This window comes from Notothenia rossii (assembly GCF_949606895.1).
Source record: "Notothenia rossii genome assembly, chromosome: 11".
Lineage (NCBI taxonomy): Eukaryota > Metazoa > Chordata > Actinopteri > Perciformes > Nototheniidae > Notothenia > Notothenia rossii.
The window spans coordinates 41,364,244-41,391,606 of record NC_136910.1 but is presented as its reverse complement, the minus strand read 5'-3'; the positions used below and the strand labels follow the sequence as shown (position 1 = coordinate 41,391,606).

Here is a 27,363-nt window from a genome sequence, read left to right as displayed (position 1 = left end):
AAAAAAGCTGGAAACTATAAAAGTTTCAGATTACATTTGAATAAATCCAATAAATCATTACAAGTTCACAAAGCAACATTGTCATATGTGATTATGCCGCCCAGCAGTATACAACGCAGTTAAATTTTGCTCCACCTTTAAAAGCGGCAACATTAAAGTGATAAACATATCAGCATTTTAATTAAATAACAAGTATTTATACACACAAGGAGTTATTTTTGTGTATAATGGTGCATACTGCATACATAAAAACAGTTAGAGGAACATAGCTATTGTAAAACATTTTAAAACTATTACCAGTATTAAAAAGAAAACCACTCCAAATGTAATCTGTTATATAATCATTGTATTACGTTTTAATATATATATATATATATATATATATATATATTTATATTCTCTGTAAGTATTTGTCTTTAGTCTTTTTAATGTTATAACGTTTTTTTTATATATATTTTTTTGTTGATAACTGCTCTATTTTTGATCTCTTAAAACGTCCTTATGTTGTGTTTATCATTGCACCAAAATACACCAAAGCAAATTCCTTGTTTTACTTTTGGTTCTGAGTTTTATCATACAGTCTAAGGTTTTATCCAATAATTATTTAAAAAAAAAACTAAAAAAAAACCTTTGGTAAGATAAAAAAAACAAAATGTGGCCCTCATTCGCTCACATAATGTATTGAACAATATTAAATTAAAAACAAGAAATAATAAAAAATAAAATCAGAATCTGTCCCGGCAGTGTCCTCCGGGCCAACAGGGGGCGCCTCTGAGGCTCCATGTCGTTTGAATCCTTGGATTTTCCTCTGGCTACTGAATAAACTGGAGTCCACCACCAGCAGTGTGAGTGTGAGTGTGTGTGTATGTGTGTGTGCCATACGATCAAAAAAAATTACGTGGAAAACTGTTCATTTCTCAAGTTAAAATGCATCCAGTGAGAGTGTCGATCCCTTCGTTTCGTTCCGAAAACAACTCAATCGAGAAAGGATACACGGTAAGCTGCTTAACAAATAACCTCTCTCTCTCTCTCTCTCTCTCTCTCTCTCTCTCTCTCTCTCTCTCTCTCTCTCCGTGTGTGTGTGAGTGTGTTTGCCCTGCTGCTGTCATCACTTTTCATTTTTACTCGCATGTTATTTCTCTTCCCTCGAAATAATTATCAATCGTCTGTTTTATAATCAAGCTAAAAAGTAAATGTCGCTCTAATATAAGCTTTCCTGTCTGTTTTGCGGCAATGCATTGAACTCGCCTTGTTTCTATACACTGTAAACATTTTAGGGTACAAATCAGTTCAAATTGGGATTATTACACCGAGAAAACTTAAGCTGCTGATTTTAAAGACGTTTTGGCAGAAATGTGTGTCTTGGTTTATCCAAACACACCCAGGATCTCCAGCTGTCTGACATAAATACAGACTGATATAAGTAAAGCAGCAGACCTCAATTCATTGCACAGCAAACCCTCAAAATAAAGTGTAAAGGCACTCTTTAAAATAATATTATTGATTCAAATATATATGTTCATTTAATTCATTTTATTGTTTTAACATCTACTTACCTGTATATAATTTTAATTGTATCTTACATTTTATTAATATTTTGTGAATCTGTAATTTCGCCACAGTGATTAATAAAGGTCCATCTTAACTTACATACATTTCTATTTGTGTAGTTTGTCCCAAGGTGTGAGAGACATTGCTTTAGACCAGTGGTTCTCAACTGGTGGGTCTCGACCCAAAAGTGGGTCCCCCAGACCACCCTTCTGGGGTTGGGTTTTAAAGCATACTTTAGTTCTGTGAAGGGATATATGCACTGTACTTCACTTTAATTAATATTGTATGCTGAAAAGCGTATATATTACAGCACGATTTTTTGTTGAATAGATTTGAGTGGTTCAAAATATTTGGTCGCGATTTATTGACAAAGGAAAAAAGTGGGTCCCGAGGCCTGACCAGTTGAGAACCACTGCTTTAGACAGTGCAGTTAAAATACAGTGTCAGCAGTTTAAAGGCTGCTTCCTGTGTTAACGCGACAGTGTGAACAAAATGACTGAATGTCTTTTTCAATGAGAAAACAAGAGTTATAAGAAGCACACACTGAATAATTTGAGTTTTTGGGACTTCTTTGACCTTATTATTGCTGTTTTTCCCAAGTGAAGACATCATGTTATTGAAAAGTCTCTGATTGGTTAATTATTCGGATTCATTGGCTCTCAGTCGTAGGAGATGCAGTTGGTGTCGGTCAAATACAGAATTGAGGTAACACCATTGTCTGCCGTCATTTCAGACTCGATTTCCTCATTTATATAATGCTGACAAGAAGAGCCAGGGAGGAAGTAGAAGACTGTTAGGGATGTTTCAGCTATTCTGTCAGATCACATTTTTAAAAACGGACAGATGTTTCCTCTTGGTAACACGCTGACACCACAGTTAATGACAGCTCTACACTCACACACGTGCACACACACACTGGCAGCGCAGGGTGGGGCCATTTTGGTCTGATGAGCTCTGGTGATTATTCGGGATTCTCTCAACTGACTCACCAACACAACTCAGACTTTTTTCAGAGAGTAGTAACTTTTTTCTTTCTTTCAGGTCTTCAGAATTGACGTGCTGATGAACGGCAGACAACATGCTGTCGAGAAACGCTACAGTGAATTCCACACGTTGCATAAAATGGTGGGTTCAGTGCATCCCCAAAGTTACTGAATATTGATTGGTTTAAAGTGTCAACAAAGTCCTCCTTTCTTATCAAATTCAAATGAAATGTTCAAGTCTTTAACCTTAGTCTTTAATAGGCGAACACATATTTATGATTGACATATTAACCACCACATCTGATGCTTTTTTTTTGCAATAACACATTTAATATATAATTGAATACATATTGTTTTAATAATTGCTATGTTTGTAAAATGTAATTTTCTGAAATGTTTTATGTGAGGGACTGCGGATGGAAATGAGCTCAAAGCTAAATCTGGCACTGTTATGCTTGACACATTTGAATGTTTTAAGTGATGACAATTGTGGCTTTATGATCTTCCATCTTTAATTGCTGGGATAGTTTTTTGAAAAACCAAAAAATGAAATACACACAACTTGATATACATAACCCATTAAAACGAAAAGATGTAATACATTAGTCTGCAGAGAACATGCTTATTTACTGGTGTTAAATTCTGTACACTGTACGCAGGATCAGTAAATCACAGCAGCAAATGAATACATGATGAATGCTTTCTGGTGGTTAACCATTCACCATAGCAGTTTGTTTGAGGTTATAGCTTTACAGACAAGTTCCTCTTCCTGTCTGGCCATTAGTCGACATGTTTTTCGATTTTTTTATTTCAGTGCAGCCCACTGTTAACATGTGTAACGTCCAAAAGCATAGTGGTAAATAGTCAAATTAATTATTTCTGGTTTCCATTTAGCTGCTTCCTGATATTGGGCATGCTGTAAGGAAACCACCATCAACAGACAAAAAAAACCTGAAAAACCCTGAATATTAATACCCTTCCAAACTGCAAACGTTGCTATAATTTGGTTAGAAATATTCTCCTAACAAATTGGATCAACGGACCCATATCTACTGCAAATTTGATGAGCAGCCACTTTATGGAAGTCTGAATTTGATAACTATTGATTTCATTCAATAGTTATGAGAGGGAGTCTAATCTACAATTTTTTATTATAAGTCAGTGTGACAAAAGCTAAAGGACCTTGTTTGGATGTGGAGAGGGACATTAATGAAGGGAAAACATGAACAATGCATTTTTTTTCGCCACACATCTCAGGAAACGCCAAAATATGTCATTTATAATTCTCTTTCTTTTTGTGACCCTCCAGCTAAAGAAGAGCATAAAGCCGCCTGAGATGCCCTCCAAACATGTCAGAAACTGGGTTCCTAAAGTCCTGGAGCAGCGGAGGCTCGGTCTGGAGCTCTACCTGCAGGTAAACACCTCCACCCCTACGGCTCCACTGAAAATAAAGAAACAAGACATTTTAAGAAGAGTTTAAGAAATGAAAGTACCTGCTCTACTGCACAGGACACATGATGATGACACATGTGACATGATTGAGGTCTAATCAGCATGTTTACAGAAATATGACACCACAACTGAGCCTGTTAGGGAATAATAAGAGTGATTTAAAAGGAAACTTCTTCAAATGATTCCCATTAAGGTGTTTTTTTTTCTGAAAATATGTGTGCTGTTAAAGCATGGATGTAATGCAGCAGATTCCAGCTGTAATACATATTTTGTATACAAATAAAGCTGAATTTTGATTATTTTTTAAATCCTTGTTATTTAATTAAGTATACTGTGGTATTATGTTTGTGTACTGTAGGTGTCGGAGAGTCTAGTGTGGAGGATTGATATTTTGTATAAGTAACATTTCACTTGGTGTTTCTGTAAAGTCAATATCCTAATACAGTCGTAGTCTATCTGAAATCAAAAGTAAAAAACATTATAGATGTAGGGAGGTTAAAATAAATTCAAATTGTTTTCTTCAAAAGGTCATTCAGGTTGCTTTGGTTGTTTATGGCTGTTCATGTGCTTTTGTTTTGTCTCTTTTCTCAGTCCATAATTATGGAAAATGGAGTCCTTCCAAAGGTATTCCTGGATTTCCTGAATATCCGACATTTTCCTTCAGTGCCAAAAACAGAAAGCTGTGGGTGAGTTGAAGCTGTGGAATGAAAGACCATTTCTATTCCTTTTTTTAAACTGTGTAAGAGTTTGTTACCATACCACTGGAAGGCTGTTTGGCTTAGCTTTTATTTTTCTTCTCTCAGGTCGTTTGATACAGAATCAGAGGAATCAAGGTGAGCCGTATATAAATATATTGTTTGTAGCCGCAGGTCAGAGTCACTATTTGCTCTGGTGTTGAACTTCACCCAGCATATCACTGAAACCACCTGCCTTTCGTCATCGTGTTTATCTGCTGCTTCTAGCCGCCCACAAACCCTCTGACTTCTCTTTTCTTTGTTTTGTTTTTCAGTAAACTTTCACATCAGCCAGTCCTGCTGTTTCTGAGAGACCCCTACCTGCTGCCGTCTGCCCACGGTGAGTTCAGGCTGCTATCCTTATATACCTCTGCTTTATCATTCTCATAACATCGTTTATCTAGGTTGTCATCAAGTTATAGAACTCAAATAAATAACAATTATAACAAATATTAATCATTTTGAAATAGTTACAAACCAAATGTTTATAGACCTGCAATTTTTAGATAATTGTATTAATACAATGCACTTTAAATGTTTACAATGCAATGAAAGAAAGAAACTCAATAAAATAGAAGCATATAACATGTTCCAAAAAAGCCAAACTAAGATCTGTATACAGATTTGATCATCTTATTAAAATAAAAGTGATTAAATGAATAACGCTTAAATATGCTAATTCCTTTTACTTGATACTGTCTCACTCTGCTTTGAAACACTTTCTTAATGCAGTCTGGAAACATCTTGTTAATTACTTTATACATCAATTATTCATTATAATTGTATTCACCAAATCTATAAGTTTGTGAGTTTATATATAACATGTTGGTTGTTTAAAGATCGCCAGTTCTGTTTACAATTGTTATAATTCTCTTCTCTCGCATAGAAATCAGATGTTCGATACTTTTTATATACTGTATGTTTTTTTAAAACCTCTGCACAGTAAATAATGTTTGGAACTATACAATAATTATATAATTGAATTTAGATATTTTGGGAATGTATTTAGTTTTTTCCGGACATTTTGCAATAGACAGTTTGTGGTGGATTAATTTACTGTCAAACGAATCTTTTTAGTAACAAGTAGACATGAGCTTCTTACTTACTTACATGCTCTTACCTTTTTTACATGCTTTACTTTTCTCCTATTCTTTCCTATCAGATGCATTTTCGAATGTGGTGATTGAAGGTGTGGTGCATGGAGTTTTCTACCCAGATCTTCAACCCAGGTAGAGCCGCAGAGCTGATCTGAGAACAGCAGGAGCTCATCAGGAGGGACGTTACATGTTAACATAAACTGAGTCGCATTTTCAAAACATAAACAAAAAATCCATACATTTCTTTTCTTTTATAGATAAAACACTAACACCAGTCATCATGAAATAAATAAAAGCAATACTGACCAATATTTGAATGGATTTGGAATCCTGAGAAAATAATACAAGCAAACACTTTTAGTCAGATATAATTGTAACTATAAGTGAAACTAATTAAAAGAGGAATTAGGCATCCGATTATAGCATAAAATGTACCTCATATTTTAATTATTTCTTAACAAAGTATTGAGAAAAAATAGGATAAACTGAACATAGAGATAAGAGCCGGATCAAAGAACGTCAAAGAGTGTTTTCAGCACATAAATAGAAATAGAAAACTCTGGGGACGGAGATGCCAGCTGGACTAAAGGTTAGTTTTCCAGACAGAGAGGAGGCTGTGAGGACAAACACAGGCTGGAGTGTGGAGCTGGATCACGGCCTGCCAGCAGAGAGGTGCCACTCCCTTCAGAGAGGTGCCACTCCCTTCAGAGAACCATGGCTGTGGTTTCTGACTTCGTTCTGAGCCGCCAAATGAGTGAGAGCAGGGCAGCAGCCTGAGTGTGTTTGTGTGGGAGCTGACAGCTATGTGCCACATGTTAGGGTGGAAATACTTTGAGTTGTGATGTGGACCTCGTTTATTAAAAATCAGAACTGTAGTGTTGACGGTGGTAATAGTAGAGGAGCAGCTCAGTGAGGTGATGTAACCACAACAGACAGAAATATGTGGCACCGCCTGTTAGCACTTCACTCCTATGCATTGTCAGAATAATGATAAATAATCAAAGCAGCAGAACCAGAGAAATATCTTCTTTATTTCACGATTTCTTCTTCCCTTCCTGGCACCTACATTACCCACAATGCAAAGCAACCATTGGCTCTTTGGTCGTAGATTCAGGTAGCTTCAGCTTATGTTTCCTCTAGATAATCAGAGATCTGTGCGCTCACTTCTCTCTGACCAATCTGATTTTTCAGATTGGCCACAGCTCTCTGGAGCAACTAAACGCCGTATAAAAAAAGTTTTTCACTTCTCCAGTATTACTCCCCTAGACCTGTGAACAGACCTCGGTGTGTTCAATTGGTGGAGCTCCCCCCCTCTAGGAGAAGATAAGGTGGTTCTTCATTTCAAAGGTGTGCACCCTTCTGCGATGTTGTAGAAAATAAACATTTTTGACCTACACTATATCTATATATATATATATATATATGGCCAGTTTAACACTTGTGGTGATTAGTCACCCATCATGCAAAGGGAAGCATTTTTAAAACGAGAGGTGGTGATTTAAAGGACTTAAACCAGTAAAACACTGTGCAATATTAAAATAAATACAGATTGTCTTGATATAGTTTCTTGTGATGTACAAACCATCTGGACACTTGAAACGACTCGTAGCTTTTGTGAAACAATATGTTGCACGTCGCTTTTTGTGCAGTTATCGATGACACTTTGTGATGTGACTGGACCTCCTCTACAGCACAGTAATGACTACATATTTATACTGAATGGAATGAGCATTAATCTCAACTACACAGAACATGATTTTTATGTTTTAACAAATAATTTCCTAGAGATCCATCCTGTGGATTTATATATGTATTTATATTGTGTAACATTGTATTATTTTTGCTCTATGAAAAGTGTCATTCATGTGCCATAATGTCAACCTACAGTGAATGGAATTACTGTAGTACTTTAAGATGCTCGACATGTAAAATACTGACACCAATAAAAATAATTATTTCCACAAAACCTGTGTATCAGACTGACTCATTAAGAAAGAAAAATTCAATTTATTGCCACAAATTCTTTATTAGAAAAATGACTAGAAAAGGCTGCTGATTGATAAGCAACAATTGTATTTTTTCACATTACAGGGTTAGCAAACAAATATATTCCCTCAAAACAGAGTAAACCTCTGCGTATCCTACTGCATACTTTAATTATGAATCTGCCAGAGTTATTTCAATAAGATCTCCGAAATAACGGGAGGAGTTATAGACTAAACCAATCCTGTTATCGTCAGGAAGTTCGTAAATCTGTCCCACGTTCAGTAACATGCTTAATAGCTCATCTTATTTACATTGTGATCCTCCAGCAGCTCATATATTGCACTAAAGCATTTTAAATTAATTGTCAATTGTTATTGTTGGTCATGTCACCCAGCCATAATTGCAATTATAAAAATTCTTAAACAGGAAATGTAATCTAGCACAGAGACGCAGCGTTATCCGTTATTAATCAGCGTTTTGGTTTTGCTGCAGCGAAAAAAGAAACATCCACTGTGTGAACAAATGCTATAATAAAATACTGGCTTTACAATCCGAGATAATCGGAAATGAGAAATATTTCAGAAGCATATAAAATTAGCTTTGATTTCCGGGCAGCGACGTCCCAGTAACAGTCCGGTAGAAACCACAAACTCCTCTGTTGTGTGATCCAGCCATTCAAAACAGTTAGTCCATCCCAGCCTTTAAAGTTCTCCATGACCGACTTCATCTTTCAGCGGATCGTCCTGGTTCCCCTCGGCCTGGGGCGCCTTCATGTTGGCGAAGGCCACTTCTCTGGTCAGCTGTTCCAGAGGAGGGAGGCCCACCGCCAGGTTCCTCAGAGCGATGGCTGTCATCAGGAGGCTAAAGGGGGGGACGGAGATAATGAGACATCATTACAGAGAGTGTACAGTAGTTTGTGATTGTCCAATTTTATGTGAAAAGAAAATAATTTATTTATTTGTTTGTTTTTCATACGCAAAAACATTGTAACAGGCCACAATCACTTGACACAGATTTTGTAGCAGCAACTCTAACAATTAACCAACTCAAAATCGAACTGCTGCCAAATCTTACACAGGATTAAGTCCATTGTCCAGGCAGGAATCTTGTTTTTCCTGTTTGTTTTCTTTAGGTTTCGCCAATCAAATATACAAAAAATAATGGTTCTATTTCATCCTTACTGACCGCCAGAGGCGGTGCTTTAGCACTGAATATCTTCTGTCTCGCGCATGCGTTGGTCGAATATTTATATCAACAAAGTCACGTGTGACCTCGTATGACCCCGGAAGGCAGAAGTTCCGGTGTTGTCAACGAGTTCAGTCCTTTTCATCTTCTCGCTGCGTCGGTAACTACTTTTTGAGTAGAACCCAAAACGAAGCTTTTGGGAAGTTTGACTTAGCTCATCGCTAGCGGTAGCCTTGCGATCGCCTCGATCGGAGCTGCGGGCTGAAGGACGCTCGCCCTCCAAAGGCTGCGACGGGCTGTCGCCTCCCTAAGGAGGGGACCGCGGTGTTCACTGCTCGGACCTCAGGAGCCGGATCGGCTAAAAGCGGCACTCCTGCACGTCATCCGGTGAGATCGCTATCATTCTGTGCTAATTGTGCAAGTTAGCCGAGCGTCCTCGCTCAAGCTAAATTGCGGCTGTACCAGTGAAGAGAGCGTCTCCGCTCCCCTCTCACTTTATATAATTGTGTTCTTACCTGTTTAAACCCCCAGTTAACTGAGTGCTTTCGCTCAAAGGTTAGCTTGCTACAGCGCTAGCGAAGAGAGTGTTTCCGCTCCCCTCTCCTGGCATACAGTTGGTTACTGTTCAATCCCCAGCTAACTGAGTGCTCTCGCTCAAAAGTTAGCTTGCTACAGTGCTAGTGAAGAGAGTGTTTTCGCTCCCCTCTCCTGGCATACAGTTGGTTACTGTTCCATCTTGCAGTTAACTGAGTGCTCTCGCTCAAAGGTTAACTGGCTACAGCGCTAGCGAAGAGAGTGCTTCCGCTCCCCTCTCACTACATACAGTTGGTTTACTGACTTCACTTTGCTCACCCCAGTTAGCAGACTGCTCACGCTCACGCTATGTTTAACAGCTTTGACACCTGTATGGCTCCTCTTCAACCAGAGGATGGCCACGACCTTTACCCCTCTTGTCTTGACCTTGAGCATCTGAGGGAGGGCCTTTCAGAGGACCCGTGCATGAATTGCACCATCTTACCTCGGGCGGTAAGAGCTGTGAGACTAGCTGAGGTTGAACTACTGACTAAAGGTGGCTTTCCCCCTGCACAGTTGGACCTAGCCCAACCTACCCATCCTAGGCGTTGGGCTACAGAGGCCACGGGTGCCCCGCCCAAGAAGAGGACTAAGCCTGATAAGCTTTCCTCCAGGGTGGACCTACTCACTACTGAGCTAGCCCAGATGAAGTTACTCCTCTTGACTCTCCATTCTGGTGCCCATACAGAGCATACGGCTGCACCCGACCCACCCAGGGCTGAGCCGGTCCCAGAGGACGATGTGTTCTCGATGGCAGCTTCAGCCACTCAATTTAAGGACTATGACAGGGATGGCACATCCCAGACTACTGGGCCTGGCTCCGGTAGCTCAGCTCAGGGATTGTTGGTGGGGGCAGATGAGGGTTCCATGGGTACCGTCATTCGTATGGCACTGGCCCGCCAGCAGCTGGACGTACAGCAGCGCCGCCTGCCAATGCGTTCTTCAGGCGCACTCTGACACCCGCCATCTTTACCGTTCCTCCCTCTGGTGAATATCTGAGGGAGTTACATGCATGCTGGAGGGACACTAAGGCTCTTCACCGTCTTACGATTGACGGCCTAGCCCTGGCAGCTATGCAGGGTGCGGCAAGTGCTGGCCTTGACCACATGCCGGCTGTTGAGCCTACCATTGCTTCCCTCATAGTTTCCCCTGACGAAGCTCTGAGGTCGGAGGCCAGGTGCCCGCGACCCCAGTGTCGGGTCACTGATGACCTGCTCACTAAGGCTTACGATGCTGCGGCGCGCATGGGCCGTATAGGCAATTCCCTCTCTCACCTCATGCTCGCCCTCTCAGCTTCCCTGCAGCAGGAGACTCACAGCGCTCCCACTACCAGCCTAAGTGACGCCTCACTACAGGCGTTTGCTCTGATGTCTAGAGAGCTTGGGCGCCTGATGTCCACTCTCGTCCAGACTCGTCGCCAGGTTTGGCTGGCACAGTCACCCCTATCAGAGGCATGTAGGAGGACTCTCCGGGCTGTCCCAGTGGAGCCGGGGGAGTTGTTCGGTTCAGCTGCCGTACAGGTGCTCGAACGGACTGTACAAGCTAGTCAGACCAGGCGACAGTTCTCAGCTCTTTGCAGAGACATGCCCCGGGGGGGGTAGGCCTAGAGGTTCCGCGTCTGCCTCCCGAGACCGCTCCCAGCCACCGGCTCACCCCGGTTCCCGCCAGGGACCCCAGCGTCCCACGAGGGGGCCAGCCCGCTACGGTCTTGTTAACTCGCCCCAAAGGCAGTCTCGGTACCCGGTGCCTAACCGTCGCCCCCCCAGAGCTAGGGGCCGGAGGGCAAGATACTGAGGGTCCGGGGCCAGCTGTCGGTTATTTCTCCCAGCAACAGCTCAACTGCTGGGTAGCTCAAGCTTCAGACCCCTGGGTGGTTTCCACCTTAACCCAAGGGTACAAGCTTCAGTTCCGACGCCGTCCCCCAGCCTTCAGCCGGGTCAAAATGACCACCATGAACGACCCGGCAAAAGAAGTCGCCCTAAACCAGGAGCTGTCAGTCCTCCTTGCCAAGGGTGCGATGGAGCTGTGGACCCCATCTCACAACCCGGGGGCTTCTACTCGATCTACTTCCTGATAAGGAAGAAGGGCGGTGGACTCCGCCCAATCCTCGATCTAAGGAGACTCAACAAATTCCTAAAAGGTCTTGCCGTTCCATATGCTGAGCACAGCGGAGGTTCTTCGTACCGTTGCCAGGGGGGAATGGTTCACGTCCATCGACTTAAAGGACGCCTATTTTCATGTGCCTATTGTACCTCATCACAGGCAGTTTCTTTGCTTTGCCTTCAGAGGCCGCCATTTCCAGTTCAGGGTGCTCCCATTTGGACTCGCCCTCTCCCCGAGGGTGTTCACCAGGTGTGTCGCGGCAGCCCTTTCGCCCCTGCAGTCCCAGGGTATGAAGATTCTACCATACTTACACGATTGGTTAATCTGCGCACCATCGCGGTTGCAGTCGACCCAGGACACGGCTCTCCTTCTCTCTCATGTCGCCAGACTAGGCCTCAGGGTAAACATGGAGAAGAGTTGTCTGAACCCCTCTCAGAGCCTAACCTTCATTGGGTTGGCTCTTGACACAGTCACTATGCGGGCCTGTCCATCTGCTCAGCGCCTGGACGACATCCTCCAGCTTCTTCCCCTATTCAAAGGGGGCAGGTCTCTAGCATATATCCTGTTACTTCGCCTCTTGGGCAAGCTGACAGCAGCCTCAGCTGTCGTTCCTTTGGGCTTATTGTCACTGCGCCCCCTGCAGAGATGGCTGAACGGCCTCCACCTAGACCCCAGGTGGCACAGGCACAGGAGAATCAGGGTGTCACAACAGTGCCTCTCCGCTCTATCCCCATGGAGAGAGAGATCATATATGTCGAGGGGCGTGACCATGGGCTCCGTCCCCTTCCGCAGAGAGATCGTTACGACAGATACCAGCCTGTCGGGATGGGGGGCGGTGTGGCAAAACAGGACAGCCCGTGGTCAGTGGTCTGCATAGAGCACATCAACGTGCTAGAGCTGCGAGCTGTGCACCTAGCACTCAGACACTTCCTGCCATACTTGAGGGGGAGGCATGTGCTTGTCCGATCGGACAACGGTGTGCCACATAAACCACCAGGGGTGCACCAAATCTGCACATTTGCTTGAGATGTCCCAGACTCTCCTGACCTGGGCAGCTCCTTGCCTGGTCAGCCTACGGTCAATGTACCTGCCCGGAGAGCAGAACCAAGTCGCCGACTTCCTCTCCCGTCACAAGCCTCCACAGGGAGAGTGGCGGCTTCATCCAGAGGTGGTGACCAGCATCTGGGGTCTCTTTGGCAGGGCAGAGGTAGATCTCTTTGCTTCAGAGACGTCGACCCACTGCCCCCTATGGTTCTCCTTGACGGAGAAGACCAGCCCTTTGGGTCAGGACGCCCTGGCTCATTCATGGCCAGGGTTTCTTCTCTATTCCTATCCACCCCTTCCTCCGATCCTACCAACACTCCTCAGAGTGCTTCATCAGGGCCACAAGCTTCTTCTGGTGGCCCCCTTCTGGCCAGCCAGGACTTGGTTCTTCCTGCTGCACAGACTCTGTTGCGGGACACCTTGGCGTCTCCCCAACAGGATGGACCTCTTGTCTCAGCTGGAGGGTCCAGACCCCTGCCGCCTCCAGCTGCGGGTATGGCCACTGGAGGGCCCGACCCACTACTGAGCGACTGCATAGAGCCTGTCAGGAGGACTATTCTCAATGCTAGGGCACCATCTATTCGTAAGCAGTATGAAAACAGGTGGAGGCTGTTTTCCGACTGGTGCCGAGGGCGAAATGAGGACCCAGTACATCGCTTGGTGCCTACTATCCTTGAGTTCCTGCAGTCCCTCCTGGACGACGGCCTGCGTCCCGCTACCGTCAGGGTGTACGTGGGTGCCATATCAGCTCAGCACGCAAGGGTGGACAACAGTACAGTGGGGAGCCATAGGCTGGTATCCCTTTTCTTAAGGGGAGCTCTGAGACTTCGCCCTCCGAATATCCCAGGGGCTCCTACATGGGACCTGCTCTTGGTACTGGAGGCCCTATGCTCACCGCCTTTTGAACCCTTGTTACAGGCAGAACTGAAGTGGCTCTCAGCTAAGGCCGCTTTCCTTCTTGCCATCACCTCAGCAAAGCGTGTAAGCGAGCTTCAGGCCTTGTCCGTGAACAGCTCGTGTCTGAGGTGGAACTCAGATGGCTCAGGTGTCACCCTATGGCCAAACACAGCGTTCCTCCCTAAAGTGCTGGCACGCTCTCATTGTAATCGGCCCATCCAGCTGGCACGGTTTGACCCCCCACCAGGGGAGGGGGAAGAGAGGTCAAGACTCCTGTGCGGGCCCTCAGAGCTTATGTCCAGACTACCGTAGGCATACGTCAGTCCGAACAGCTCTTTTTGTGTTACGATGGTCCTAGAAGGGGTTGTGCGCTCTCAAAACAGCGCTTATCCCACTGGATCGTGGATGCCATCGCCCAAGCATAGCAAATGACCGTCCCCTGCCACCCAGAGTAAAGGGCCACTCTACCAGGAGTGTCTCCACGTCTTGGGCGACCTTGAGAGGTGTGCCACTGGAGGACATAAAGTGGGGTAAAAAAGTATTTAGTCAACCACCAATTGTGCAAGTTCTCCCACTTAAAAAGATGAGAGGCCTGTAATTTTCATCCTAGGTATACCTCAACTATGAGAGACAAAATGAGAAAAAAAAAAATCCAGAAAATCACATCACTGATTTTTAGAGAAGAATTTATTTGCAAATTATGGTGGAAAATAAGTATTTGGTCACCTACAAACAAACACGATTTCTGTCTCTCACAGACCTGTAACTTCTTCTTTAAGAGCCTCCTCTGTCCTCCACTCGTTAACTGTATTAATGGCACCTGTTTGAACTCGTTATCAGTATAAAAGACACCTATCCACAACCTCAAACAGTCACACTCCAAACTCCACTATGGCCAAGACCAAAGAGCTGTCAAAGGACACCAAAAACCAAATTGTAGACCTGCACCAGGCTGGGAAGACTGAATCTGCAATAGGTAAGCAGCTTGGTGTGAAGAAATCAACTGTGGGAGCAATTATTAGAAAATGGAAGACATACAAGACCACTGATAATCTCCCTCAATCTGGGGCTCCACGCAAGATCTCACCCCGTGGGGTCAAAATGATCACAAGAACGGTGAGCAAAAATCCCAGAACCACATTGGGGGACCTAGTCAATGACCTGCAGAGAGCTGGGACCAAAGTAACAAAGGCTACCATCAGTAACACACTACGCTAGGGACTCAAATCCTGCAGTGCCAGACGTGTCCCCCTGCTTAAGCCAGTACATGTCCAGGCCCGTCTGAAGTTTGCTAGAGAGCATTTAGATGATCCAGAAGAGGATTGGGAGAATGTCATATGGTCAGAGGAAACCGAAATATAACTTTTTGGTAAAAACTCAACTAGACGTGTTTGGGGGAGAAAGAATGTTGAATTGCATCCAAAGAACACCATACCTACTGTGAAACATGGGGGTGGAAACATCATGCTTTGGGGCGGTTTTTCTGCAAAGGGACCAGGACGACTGATCCGTGTAAAGGAAAGAATGAATGGGGCCATGTATCGTGAGATTTTGAGTGACAACCTCCTTCCATCAGCAAGGGCATTGAAGATGAAACGGGGCTGGGTCTTTCAGCATGACAATGATCCCAAACACATCGCCCGGGCAACGAAGGAGTGGCTTCGTAAGAAGCATTTCAAGGTCCTGGAGTGGCCTAGCCAGTCTCCAGATCTCAACCCCATAGAAAATCTTTGGAGGGAGTTGAAAGTCCGTGTTGCCCAGCGACAGCCCCAAAACATCACTGCTCTAGAGGAGATCTGCATGGAGGAATGGGCCAAAATACCAGCAACAGTGTGTGAAAACCTTGTGAAGACTTACAGAAAACGTTTGACCTCTGTCATTGCCAACAAAGTATTGAGATGAACTTTTGTTGACCAAATACTTATTTTCCACCATAATTTGCAAATAAATTCTTTAAAAATCAGACAATGTGATGTTCTGGATTTTTTTTTCTCATTTTGTCTCTCATAGTTGAGGTATACCTAGGATGAAAATTACAGGCCTCTCTCATCTTTTTAAGTGGGAGAACTTGCACAATTGGTGCACCAATTAGACAAAATGAGAAAAAAAAAAAAAAAAAAGGAAAAACACATTGTCTGATTTTTAAAGAATTTATTTGCAAATTATGGTGGAAAATAAGTATTATAGTATAAATACTTTTTTGCCCCACTGTATGTGCCACGGCCACATGGGCATCCCCGAGCACATTCACCAGATACTACAGGGTGAATGTTGCCGCCCCTCACCCGCTGGGTGTGGTCCTCCTACAGAGTCCGCCATCCTTATAAGGTGAGTGTTCAGAATTCCTCGTGACTCTGTTGGTATAGGTCATCCAGTGCTAAAGCACCTTCTCTGGCGGTCAGTAAGGATGAAATAGAACGATAGTTACGTATGTAACTACGGTTCTATGAATCCTGGATGACCGCCAGAGTTCTGGGTCACTCGGAATCTCGTGTTTCTGCGAGAAGATCCCAGAGTACTGAACTCGTTGACAACACCGGAACTTATGCCTTCCGGGGTCATACGAGGTCACACTTGACTTTGTTGATATAAATATTCGACCAACGCATGCGCGAGACAGAAGATATTCAGTGCTAAAGCACCGCCTCTGGCGGTCATCCAGGATTCATAGAACCGTAGTTACATACGTAACTATCGCTTTACATCCTTGCTTTCCCTGGTAAAATAAATAATCTTTTTTTGGGTGCCTAATCACTCCTCCACCTGTCTCTAAAAAATCCCCAAATCCCCCTGTGCCTGATGCTGCCTTCAAAATAAATGCATGAACACATTCCAAAATTCACTTAATTACACTACACTGATAAAATGTGTATATGCAAAAAAGCATCTAAGTAAATGTTTAACTCAAAATGGAATAGTTCCAACAGATCTAGTTTTTTTTTTGCTAGGGCTTATTTGCGACCGCTGTCCCTGGTTAGACTTTTCTATCATCAGATAAATTAAGCACTTTATTCTGATACATGATCATACAAAAATTTATATCATGCTACATGTGTTGAGTGAGTGATTGTGGCAGAATGTTTTTGTCCAGTCAGAGGAGGACACTCACCCCCTCCGGATGGTGTAGTACTTCTTCACTGCAAAGCGCTGCAGCCGCTCCACTGCTCCGGCCTCCCTGCGCTTCTTCACCTCCTTCATGCGGCGCTGCCTCTTCAGGAACAGCTGCACGATGGGGTCTGTGGCGTTGACCTCTGACCCCTCATCGTCTGCAGTGATGAGAGGCTGCAGCTCAGGAGGGAGGGGCTCGGTTTCTATGGGAAGATATAAAGTCAGCATTGCATGATTGTAATTCGCTCTTCAGGAAATGTTTCTTTACATTTGGATGTAGATGGAGATGTTATCACATGTTCAGATGGTGTACCTTTGAGTCTATTTTGAATATAGTTTAGATTAAAAAAGCTGTAATAATAATGTAAAGGGGGAGGTAAGGGGCCCGTGAAGTACTTCTTTTAAAAATGTCCTTTTATATTCCAAATCTGCCATTTTGTGTGCGTGCACGAGCGAGAGAGAGAGCGCACCGGTACCGGAGATCGTTGTTGTTAGCATCTGCTGCTAGCTAGTTACTCTAAAGGCCGCTACACACCAACCTGAGACCAAAGAACGCGTACCGAAGGCGTCCCGACTTTTACGTCTGCTATGTCGCCCTCATCGGCTACGCCACCCGCCTACGCCGCCCGCATCGGCTACGCCACCCGCCTACGCCGCCCGCATCGGCTACGCCACCCGCCTACGCCGCCCGCCTAGGAACACACCGCAAAGACTTCAGTCGACGAGTGGCAATAACTGTCCTTACCAGCAGGCAGCGGTAGTGTGTATTCGTCATTCAAAAGAGGCAACAGCCAATCAGAGTGATTTCTTTGGCCGACTTTCTGGCTGCGGGAGGTGTGAAAATGTGCCGTAAAGCAACGACGGTGCGGGACACACCGACCTGAGTAGGGCACCGCGAATTCCCGACTGCCTCTGACTCCCAAAATTTGGTAGGTGTGTCAGGGCCTTAATGGATATAAGGAGCTGTTTCCACAACAAGGTGAAGGGAAAGTCCTCTCCTGTCAGACTGAGAGACTCAGTGAGGTAAAGGACTGTTTAGATAGTTAACTTTAGTCTAAGTTATCTCAGTGGGTCTCAAACGGTTTGGTCACGATTAATGTAAAGTATTTCCGAGGCACACGTGTATATGATCATTATAGGTATAGAAAAATAAGAGAATAAATGAAAAACAGGTAGGCTATGAAATACAATATGACAGTAAACCAAGTATACCGTTTAAAAAGGGGAGTAATTTGTAAAATATCCATAAAGAAATAGATATTTACAGTTCTGTTTCATATGGGTGTTGAGACATGAGATCTCTTCATTTTGCTCTCAAAGTGCACCAGATTGATGCATTGAACTTCAATATTTAAAAAACAATCTTCCCGGGGGATTATGCCCCCGGACCCCCCTAGAGGATGTTAGGTACACACACCAACGAAAATAGCACTTTACCCCTGCTTAAACCTATATGCCCTGAACTGATTATCGAGCCTTCATTGTAAGAGTCGCGGGTACACTGTGTATGTGCGTGTGGGGAATGTTGCAGTAGAAAATTCCACTGTAGCGACCTACATAAATTGGAAACCCTAAATGTTTGAGCACCCTCTATGAAACGTCAAGCTACCCCACAGCACCCCCAAAAGAAAATCTCTGGCGCCGCCACTGGCCATTTGTACCTGTCCCGTTGCGGACTCGCTCCTGAAGCTCGAACAGTTTGGTGAAGTTCTCCTGTAGTGCTGTCTCTGTGGTGTTGACGTAGATGTACATGTAGCAGGACGGGCCCTCTGACACTGTGTACACCTTATGGTAAGCCCCAGCAGGTACCTAAACACACACACACACACATTATGTTAAGTGTTGAGTGTATTAACAGTATAATTATGAAGGTGATGATAGTGTGTTGCTTTACCTTTATCTTCTCTCCAGGTGTGAGGGTGTAGTTCTTCTTCTCCTCTACTACCTCCACGTTCACTTTGCCCTGCAGCACATGAATGCTGGTGTTGCCCAGATCCTCACTTACAAAGTTTTCTAAGTTGAGACCTACAGAAGTAAAATACTGTAATTTAGCACCAGGGGTAAAGGAAGTTTTCAGAAACATTACTTAAGTAAAAGTACCAATACATTATTTTCAAAATACTCATTTTCACGTAAAAGTCCTACACTTATAACCTCACCTGAATAAAAGAACAGAAGTATTTTCAGCTAAATGAATGAAAGTATCAAAAGTACAATTATTAATTATTCAGACAAACGGCCTCCATGTGTGGTGTATAATTAAATATTCGTTATTAATTGGTCTATATTGTTGCATCAAGTAGCATTTTTCTCTTCTATACAAACCAAGTTCTAATACACTATTGGATCATTTTAGCTTTTTGTACCTCAAACAATTAATAAACTGGTTTAATCCTTGGAGATGCATTATGTTAAAGGTTTAGTATATGTTTTTGATGCAAAATCTTAATCTAAAAAAGTCATTAAAACTGTAAAAAACATTTAGTGGATTAAATGAAAAATAAATGTCCCCTTTGCATGTATTGGAGTAGAAGAATAAAGTAGCATAAAAGTACTTATTTGAGTAAATGAACTTAAGTACAGTTTTTGAGTAAATGTACTTTTCACCACTGGTTACAACAAAGTCAACCTGTGAAGCACAAACAATTATTAGGTGTAAAAGAAACAACAAACCAAAAGCAAAATTATACATTATCTTTTAAATAAAAGAGAGGAAAAGGAGAGATTTTTCACCTGGGAAATCAGCAATAAAAACGATGTCAGTCTGATTGTCCAAACTTCCCTCGATCTCCTGAAACTTAGTCCTCCAAGGTGAGAGGTCCACCAGGAGAGGCATCAGCCACGCGTTCGGTCGGAAAGGAGACCAATCGGCTTTCACCACGTCCACACGAGGATCAAAAATCCTAAGAGAAATGTCCGGATCAGATTTGAAAACCCACACCTTAACTTTGATTATAACATGATTTATTTTAAACACCTAAAGTTATCACATTTATAGCATCTTCTCTCAAGCAGGAGGCTCTCCTACCTTTGCTGGAAGCGTTCATTGATGGACACCCAGATGTCAAAGTAGATTTCTGGTTCAGAGATGTTATAGCGGGGCAGGAACTCATTGAGGCACGTCCCATACTGCTTCAGCATGTCTCCGTGGTCTTTCCAGCGACGGCTTTGTGTGAAAACCTGCAGAACATAGTTTTTATACGAAGCCGGCTAAACAGAAATAAAGAAAAAAATCACTATATAGAATGTAAAGTTAGATATTTTTAGAAACCAGTTCCCCTAAACGCTACACCACAAGAGAGAGTATGATGGAATACTATACTTTAACATTTAGCTGAAAAATAGTATCAACTTTTTTTTTACCATATCTTGGAGTTATTTTTGTATTGTGTGTTTTTTAGTGTCTGTGAGAGAGGTGTGTTTGCTTGTGTGACACACTCGTTTTAATTCCCCTTCTGTCCAGTGGGTGGTATCAGAAGTTTCAGGTGAATCAGTAATCACCAAACAGGTGTGTTGATACCGGGAATGGCTCACTTTTCTTGACTACACCGTGTGCCACGTGACGCTAGAGCCATGCATGTAACTAAAATAAAGTGCGTATGTATCTCGCCGACTGTGGAGGAACGGGTTGGTGTACGTAAAAACACACTTTCAGAATTACTTTGGGACGTCTTAAAATGCTAATTATTAAACCGAGCTGCCGCAAAAGGCAACACGTCATAAAACTAGTACCGGTACAAATTGAGCCGGTAGGTTTCTGGTTTGTGGGCCAAGTCCAATCAAAACATAAGTCAAAGAACTAGCATGGATGTGTTATTTGCACTGCAGCAGATTTATCGTGGGATTTCTTTGCATTTTTGTGTCACTGGCTGATGCTCATCTGCAGACCGGTCCAACAGACGGCGTGCAGCGGCTTTCTGAGGCATGTGTTGCATTACCTACTTCAATAATAGCAAATTGAAATCGTGTATCGTGCACACCTCTTTGCGAGAATACGTGGGAGAAATACTCAGATCTTGTTGTACTAAAGTAAAAGTACCAGAGTGTAGGAATACTCTGTTGCAAGTAAAAGTCCTGCAATCATAATGTTGCTCAAGTAAAAGTACAAAAGTATTGACATCAAAATATACTTAAAGTACAAAAAGTAAAATAACTTATTATGCATATTGAACCATTTCAAAAAATGCTGAATTATATTTCACATCATCAATCCAAATCTGTAAAGTAACTAAAAGTACTAAATACATTAAGTGGCGAAAAAGTACCCGATTTAACTCTGAATTGTAGAGTAGTAGAAGTACAAAGTAGCATAAAATTAAGTACAGCACTTGAGTAAATCTCCTTAGTGACACCTCATTGTGAGCGACTTCTAATGCATTGGTAAATTGCAGTACATTTTGGTATTAGATATTTATGGACACTAAAGGGCCAAATACAACAATATGCACAGTTGTAAATCGGCAGGCCTGCGGTGACTGCTGTGGCATTGACTATCAATAAGGGGAGTAGATAAACCACATCTGCAAAATTGCATTTGAAAAATAATGAATAGTCTCCAAGGAAATGTATATAACGAGGCTAGAAATCAGGAACTATTATCACATATTATCAAAACTAGCTGCACTGAAAATGCATAGAGCATAGAGCCAAACACCAGAATTAGACATGCCAATTCTCATAAAAAAGGTGCAATTCAAACTCGTAAACAATTGGAGAACAATAGAGCATACCATATACGAGAGATATAACAGTGGAGCTCTGTTTTCTGTATTATTCATCGAACATCAAGTCAAGATCGTTTCTGATTCAGTCTGTGGGGGGAGGCTAATTGTTGCATCTTTTTATGACGCACCAAACTCTTCTTTTTCATCTCCTTTTACAATACTGTTGTGACGGCTGTCGCCTTGCCTTATGCATTAAGTGACCTGGGAGCATTCTGTGATATATATATATATATATATATATATATATAGATATATATATATATAGATATATATATATATATATATATATATATATATATATATATATATATATATATGTGTGTGTGTATATGACTGCCTTTAGGTACTATGGTTACCGCGTTGGCGTGACGTTGTTTGGCTCCTCCCACCGGAAGAGGTCTGGACGACGCTTGATGACGCGGGATGACGCTACTTAAGCTGAAACGCTGCTGTCATTCGAAGCGCTGGATTTGTGCCAGGACGCCTCGCTACTCTACTCTCCCAAATGTTTGTGTATGTTCTGTGACTTGTGACGGCGTTGAATTTGTGCTAGACGCCTCACTATTTTTGCCTTAAGTGTCCACATTGTTCTGTGACTGTGATACTCTGTGGCCTTCGTTTGTGTACTTATATTATAAATAGATATCTTCTTGTTTAAAGAGCCTGTACTTTTGTTTATATCATTTTTATTTGAGTTTATTATTAAAATCAACCTCTTTCCAAGAATATCTGGTTTCGTGTTGCTTCCCTTTTACCCTAAACGAGCTGGGGACGTAACACTGTGATTTACACTGTGTTACATCAATATAAAATAGTGAAACATAGTTGTAGTGATGAGATTTGAGATGACAATCTGTACTATGACTTTTAAACGACAAGCGAAACTAAAGCGTACTATACTACACAATGAGAGATTTTCTTATACCATTAAGACAGCGTGTACTCCCTACATACTGTGTCTGACGGTATTTTTTTCTTGTAACTTACCCCTGGGTTAAGATAACCAATTTCCCCAGTTTTTCCATCTTTGTAGGTGATCTTAACATGCTGATGGCTGCGGGAGTGAACCATCATGTCCCATGAGTAGCCGTACAGGCCATTGGTCCAGTTGTTGTAACCCTAGAGAAAAAAAACACAACAAAATATTAGGATAATTCCACGCTCTAAGGTAACATTGTAAAAGGTTTCTCACCTTTTTCACCAGTTTTTAATAAATCTGTACAACAAAAAAACGAATGTGTTCATATATACTGGATTGTAAATATTGACTTTTAGGGGCTTTGTGCTGACAACACCATCTGTTGTTTGCTGTGGATCAATGATTGGTGACTAGGATTGAGCAACTATCAGTCCGCTGACAGAGAGAGAGTTAAAAAGGCTTTTGTTGTCAGCAAAGTACAATCTTATTTGAAAGAATGTCTCTCTGTAGAAAAAGCCCTGGAGAACATAATCCAACCATTAACTAATTGGTTTGTTGGATTAAGTCAGCTTTAAAACTATATTAGGATATCAAATGTTTTAAAAGATTGGATACCTGCGTGATGAAGTGGGAGTAAGGCAGGAAGAACTGTTCCATAATATAGAGAATAGTGAAAATGGCTCCAAGCTTGTGCTTTAGTCTCATTTTGGAAGCTTTTGGGACAGTCGGGGTCTCCTGGCGCTCGGTGCTAGTGCTTTGGATCTCATTGTAAACACAGGAGGTGCTGGGCTGAGGGTCCATAGAGGTGATTGGCAGGACTGCACTGAGGAATGCTGGGAAACGTGCGAAGAATCTCCTCGGCCAGTCAGGGTAGCAGAAGATGGGACTGGTGGCGAGCATAGTGTAGGAAAACATCCCTGTAGAAGATTAACACACTCCATAAAATGAAGTTAAAGTATACCATACAAATGTAAAGTATGCATTACAACAGAACAGGTGTTTGAATGAAGACTCACCAATGCTGAAAAGCTGCGAATTCATACAGTGGAAGTAGGAGACGAAGAAAATTCCATAAGGTCGTGTGGCATCAAAAAACAGCAGGTAACCAGCGGACAGATCCAGAATAAGACCACCTCCATGCACCACCAGCAGGTTTATTAACTCCACAGGGAGAATTACTCTGAAAAGTAATGTATCGTACAGCAAATTCAGAGTGTTAATACTGAGATACAGCAGCATCTCATTGAAGGCTTAAACTGAACATTTGCCACCTTTTTATGTTGTTTTCCATTCAGTGTTGATGCTTAATGCAATAATTAAAGCAATTGCTCAGTTACTGCTGGATTGTTGATTTCTCCTGCTGCTAAATTTGTTTTACTTTCTGCATTTAGTGCCATTTAGCTGTGTTACCTTTGCTTGTCTTGCAAAGCAGCTACATTTCCCACAGCAAAATTGGTAACCCAAAACATGAAGGCAGAGGATGTTATGGACGAGAATACATTTTGCAGTGTTTTAGCTGATTCCGATATAAGGGCGTATTTGTGAGAGCCAGCGCATAAGGCCAAAGAAAGGCAGAGAGAGCAAGAGTCTGCACATTGCATCCTGGTACATGTTTGAGCTGATAGCATGGCAACACGAGCAGGATGTAGCTTTTTCGAAATAAATATAATGCACACTGAAGACTTAATTGAATCAATTGACTACATTTCCCATCGACACTAATCGGAAATCAACAAAATAGGTTGCATATCTTAGGACTGAGCTGCCACCTACTTGAAAGGATCAAAGAGCCAATGGTGAGCCAGGTATGACATTGAGTATCCCTCCACCCAATCAGCATCCAACTTTTTGATTCCAGCGAGGAAGTATACAATGAATATCTTTGATAATCAAAAAAACATTGACTTCATTAGATCACCTGTACCAAAGGTCATGCTCATGTTGAATAATTCAAAGAGTATGTCACTTGTGCACAAACCTGTGTCCTCAAAATGGTGTAATTCCACAGAGGCACCTGAGCATTTCTTATGGAAGGCCTCCGCAATCCATCGATTGACCTACAGACAGAAACAGACATAAAGGTGTTCTGTTGAGCTCAATCATGCAGACGGAGCAGAATTTCCAGGAGCAAACAAAGAGACAGATACATAAACATAATTTTACCAATATCTGTTGCCCTCCATGAGTGTGAGCTGAAACCCGATGAGGCCGTAGAGGTACGAGTGATTGTTCCAGGCCGTTTTATCCAAAAAGAAGATGTACCAGTAAGACGAGATGAACATGAGGCCGGAGAGACGGTAGAAACAGCCGAGCATGATGCCCAAAGCGCCTTCAGTGAGACACAGAAACAGACATGTTCAAACAGAAGCATGCATTTAGAGTTAGAGAGACGTGGGTACTCTTCAGACAATTGGGGTCTAACCAAAAGATGCTGTAGTGTTGCATTGTGGGAAATATAGGCGTTTGTCGTTAACTAGGGACTCTTCAGGTTATCTGTCTGACAGCGCAGACCAATGCCGAGGCCAAATTCCTTGCAAATCTTGCAATGTTTACAAAAATAAATAAGCATATGTGTATTGATGCTCTAAAGACCAAGTGAGGACAGTAGCTTTTTGTTGTAAGCCTACGGACAAAATAAAAAAAAAAAAACTAGCAGAGTAAACAACCTTTATATAAAAGCTTGATTAAATGTTGGAAATGTCAGTAATTAAGTTGGTTTTATAGTGTGAACTTAGTGCGTATTATTATTTTGTACGCCTTTACCGGGTACAACATGCTGGTGTGTCCAGTTGGTATTGTACTAGGTTTGTAGCTCTAATGATTTTCTTTATCAATATTTAATTACTTCGTCTGTTTGCGTTCTTGATACAGAAAATGCTAAATATGCATTAGTTGTAAATATCTTTGTTTGACTCAAAAAATGCATGAGTTAGTTGGCTTGGTGGCGAAATAAAGTGGAAAATTGTAGGTCTTGTATGTGTACTTTCATCTTCCCCACAGACAGACACCCCACAGAGCCCGCCTCCTGTAAAACGATTGCATCCGCTTACACTTGGAAAGAGGAGGGGGAAGGGGGGTTTTCCTCACTAAGCCCCAGTAAACACTGTTGTATGAGCTTTTTAACCTGTAACTTTTTGGACATAAGCTTATAAATATAATAAAAAGGATTGTTACACACCAAAGAACATCACCACATACACCAGATACATCCAATCCAGCGGCAGCGGCTTTAAGAAATTAAAGAGGGGGAAGCGGCACACGGGGGCTCCATCCATGAATTTATAGTCCAGGTGACTGAGGCCACGTTCCTGAGTGATGTCGATAACCATCAGCAAACCTGCAAGACACAAACATAAAGTGGAAGGGAACAAGCTTTATTCAGGAACCATCTCAACCCTGTTGCAAAAGGGTCATTCAATACCAACCAGAAATGGTGCTGAATGTTTTAAGCAATCAAATTAGTTAAAAAAAATGTGTATCTCTAGCAAACTAGTTTTAATTTCCTTGCAACCGCATTTTGATTCTGTGTAGTATTTGTTTAGTTAAAAGTTTGTCCTGCATTAAACAAGTGTGCAACATATTACTAAGTTTAGATTTTTTAAAAGATATTTTGACTGAAGAATTCTTATTTTAATTTCCTCTAAACTTTTTCCTGGAAAGTGAAAATATTTATTAGAGATGTATAGATTTCTCTTGTTTGACAAAATCACATTTTGACCAGCTATAATGTAAAATCCATTGGTTTTATTTCATGGGTAGATATTTGGACTATGTTGACTTTAAGTTTTGAATATCTGTGTAAATGACGTAGCAGTCAGTCTTGTCTGAGCATTAACTTACCAAACAAGCAGCGGAAGATGCCCAGGGATGCGGGGTCAGAGGGGCGGTTCAGGAGGGTCACCAGGCTGTCCCAGGACGTCAGGTCCTCTCTTCTGAACCCAAAGATCTTCTCGAACTTGCCTTTGGTCTGCGGTGTATCTTTTGTAGGAGCTGCATCCTCCTTTGCAGTTTGTTCCTCTCCATCACTGCTTACAAGTGAACCTAGAGGTTTAATGGAGCACAAACATGGTACGATGAGGTCTTTGTATGACTAAGAGCAAGATATTGAGTGTTGAACACAATGTCAACTGAGTCATTGTGCTTTTTGCTTTAAACACTATGTTATTCATTTACAAGGAATTTGCCTTGGTGTTTGGTACAACAAATATATAGAAATACATGCTGCAAAAGTCAAGAATATATAGATAAGGAAATGATATATTACAGTACAAATATTGTTTAAAGATCCTATGAATAATATGTAGAATACAACTGTGACATGTAGGCTACAATATAATAGTCATGTACACTACATTACATTAGATGTTACTTGGTAGACGCTTTTATCCAAAGCAACTTACATACTCAATACTGTGGGCAATCCCCACAGAAGCAATTTGGGGTGAAGTGTCTTGCCCAGGGACACAACGACATGCTGACTGCAGTAGGGTTTGAACCTGAGTCCACAGCCTCCCATGTATACAATATAACTAATATGTAGGCCGTAATATATCTTTAGTAGGAGCAAAATAATCTAATATATAGTCTACAATGTAACTGTAGTGTGAAATTTAACTTTGTAGCTTTTACAGGATGTGCAAAAATGTTGACCAGATTTCAACGTGCATTCACAAAACGTATATCTCTTATCTGCAGACCAACTAGACTGTGAGCTTCTCCTCGGTTAAATGCCGATCTAACTGGTTATTATTGGTTGCACACCGCCACACTGACTGTCTGCTAACAACCTCACCTGCAGTCGCGTCTCTCGCCTCCATGCTGCAAAAATGTTCAGAATAAAACGGATTTTGGATGTGGACAGGGGATCAGAAAAGTCTCCCTGCCCCAGGTGGAGGTTTGCTGCCTGGTCACGTCTCTGAAAGGGACAAAGTTACGTGTCATATCCCCACACACACAGGCAAGTCAGGGCAGAGAGAGGAGGCGGATCAGTCCGGAGGAATGTTATGA

General features: G+C 42.3%; 2 protein-coding genes across 2 annotated transcripts; one reads left to right on the top strand and one right to left on the bottom strand.

The window, feature by feature from the left end:
- The first annotated feature begins 800 nt into the window (after nt 1–800).
- On the top strand, nt 801–8,288 carry snx24 (sorting nexin 24). The gene is made up of 7 exons (XM_079660725.1): nt 801–996; nt 2,593–2,676; nt 3,844–3,948; nt 4,578–4,672; nt 4,790–4,819; nt 4,996–5,060; nt 5,883–8,288. Exons 1-7 carry the CDS (start codon nt 928–930, stop codon nt 5,951–5,953), a joined length of 519 nt encoding a protein of 172 aa, XP_079516851.1. The 5' UTR covers nt 801–927; the 3' UTR covers nt 5,954–8,288.
- Nucleotides 7,824–27,340, bottom strand: ggcx (gamma-glutamyl carboxylase). Its single transcript, XM_079660724.1, has 15 exons — nt 27,149–27,340; nt 26,197–26,397; nt 25,535–25,693; nt 24,520–24,685; nt 24,335–24,413; nt 24,130–24,236; nt 23,373–23,536; nt 22,972–23,273; nt 22,425–22,556; nt 19,742–19,893; nt 19,447–19,616; nt 18,608–18,738; nt 18,375–18,522; nt 16,715–16,916; nt 7,824–8,664 (listed from the first exon to the last, which is right to left on the bottom strand). Exons 1-15 carry the CDS (start codon nt 27,171–27,173, stop codon nt 8,505–8,507), a joined length of 2,298 nt encoding a protein of 765 aa, XP_079516850.1. The 5' UTR covers nt 27,174–27,340; the 3' UTR covers nt 7,824–8,504.
- Nucleotides 27,341–27,363: the final 23 nt, after the last annotated feature.

What these genes read in the sequence shown, in the direction of transcription:
- snx24 (XM_079660725.1), top strand. Translation starts at nt 928, where the DNA reads ATGCATCCAGTGAGAGTGTCGATCCCTTCGTTTCGTTCCGAAAACAAC. An exon ending in GTCTGGAGCTCTACCTGCAG is followed by an intron (nt 3,949 to 4,577) that starts GTAAACACCTCC and finishes CTCTTTTCTCAG; the next exon opens with TCCATAATTATGGAAAATGG. An exon ending in CCTGCTGCCGTCTGCCCACG is followed by an intron (nt 5,061 to 5,882) that starts GTGAGTTCAGGC and finishes CTTTCCTATCAG; the next exon opens with ATGCATTTTCGAATGTGGTG.
- ggcx (XM_079660724.1), bottom strand. Translation starts at nt 27,173, where the DNA reads ATGGAGGCGAGAGACGCGACTGCAG. An exon ending in GGCGAGAGACGCGACTGCAG is followed by an intron (nt 26,398 to 27,148) that starts GTGAGGTTGTTA and finishes TTAAACCTCTAG; the next exon opens with GTTCACTTGTAAGCAGTGAT. An exon ending in TGGCTCTTTGATCCTTTCAA is followed by an intron (nt 23,537 to 24,129) that starts GTAGGTGGCAGC and finishes ATTACTTTTCAG; the next exon opens with AGTAATTCTCCCTGTGGAGT.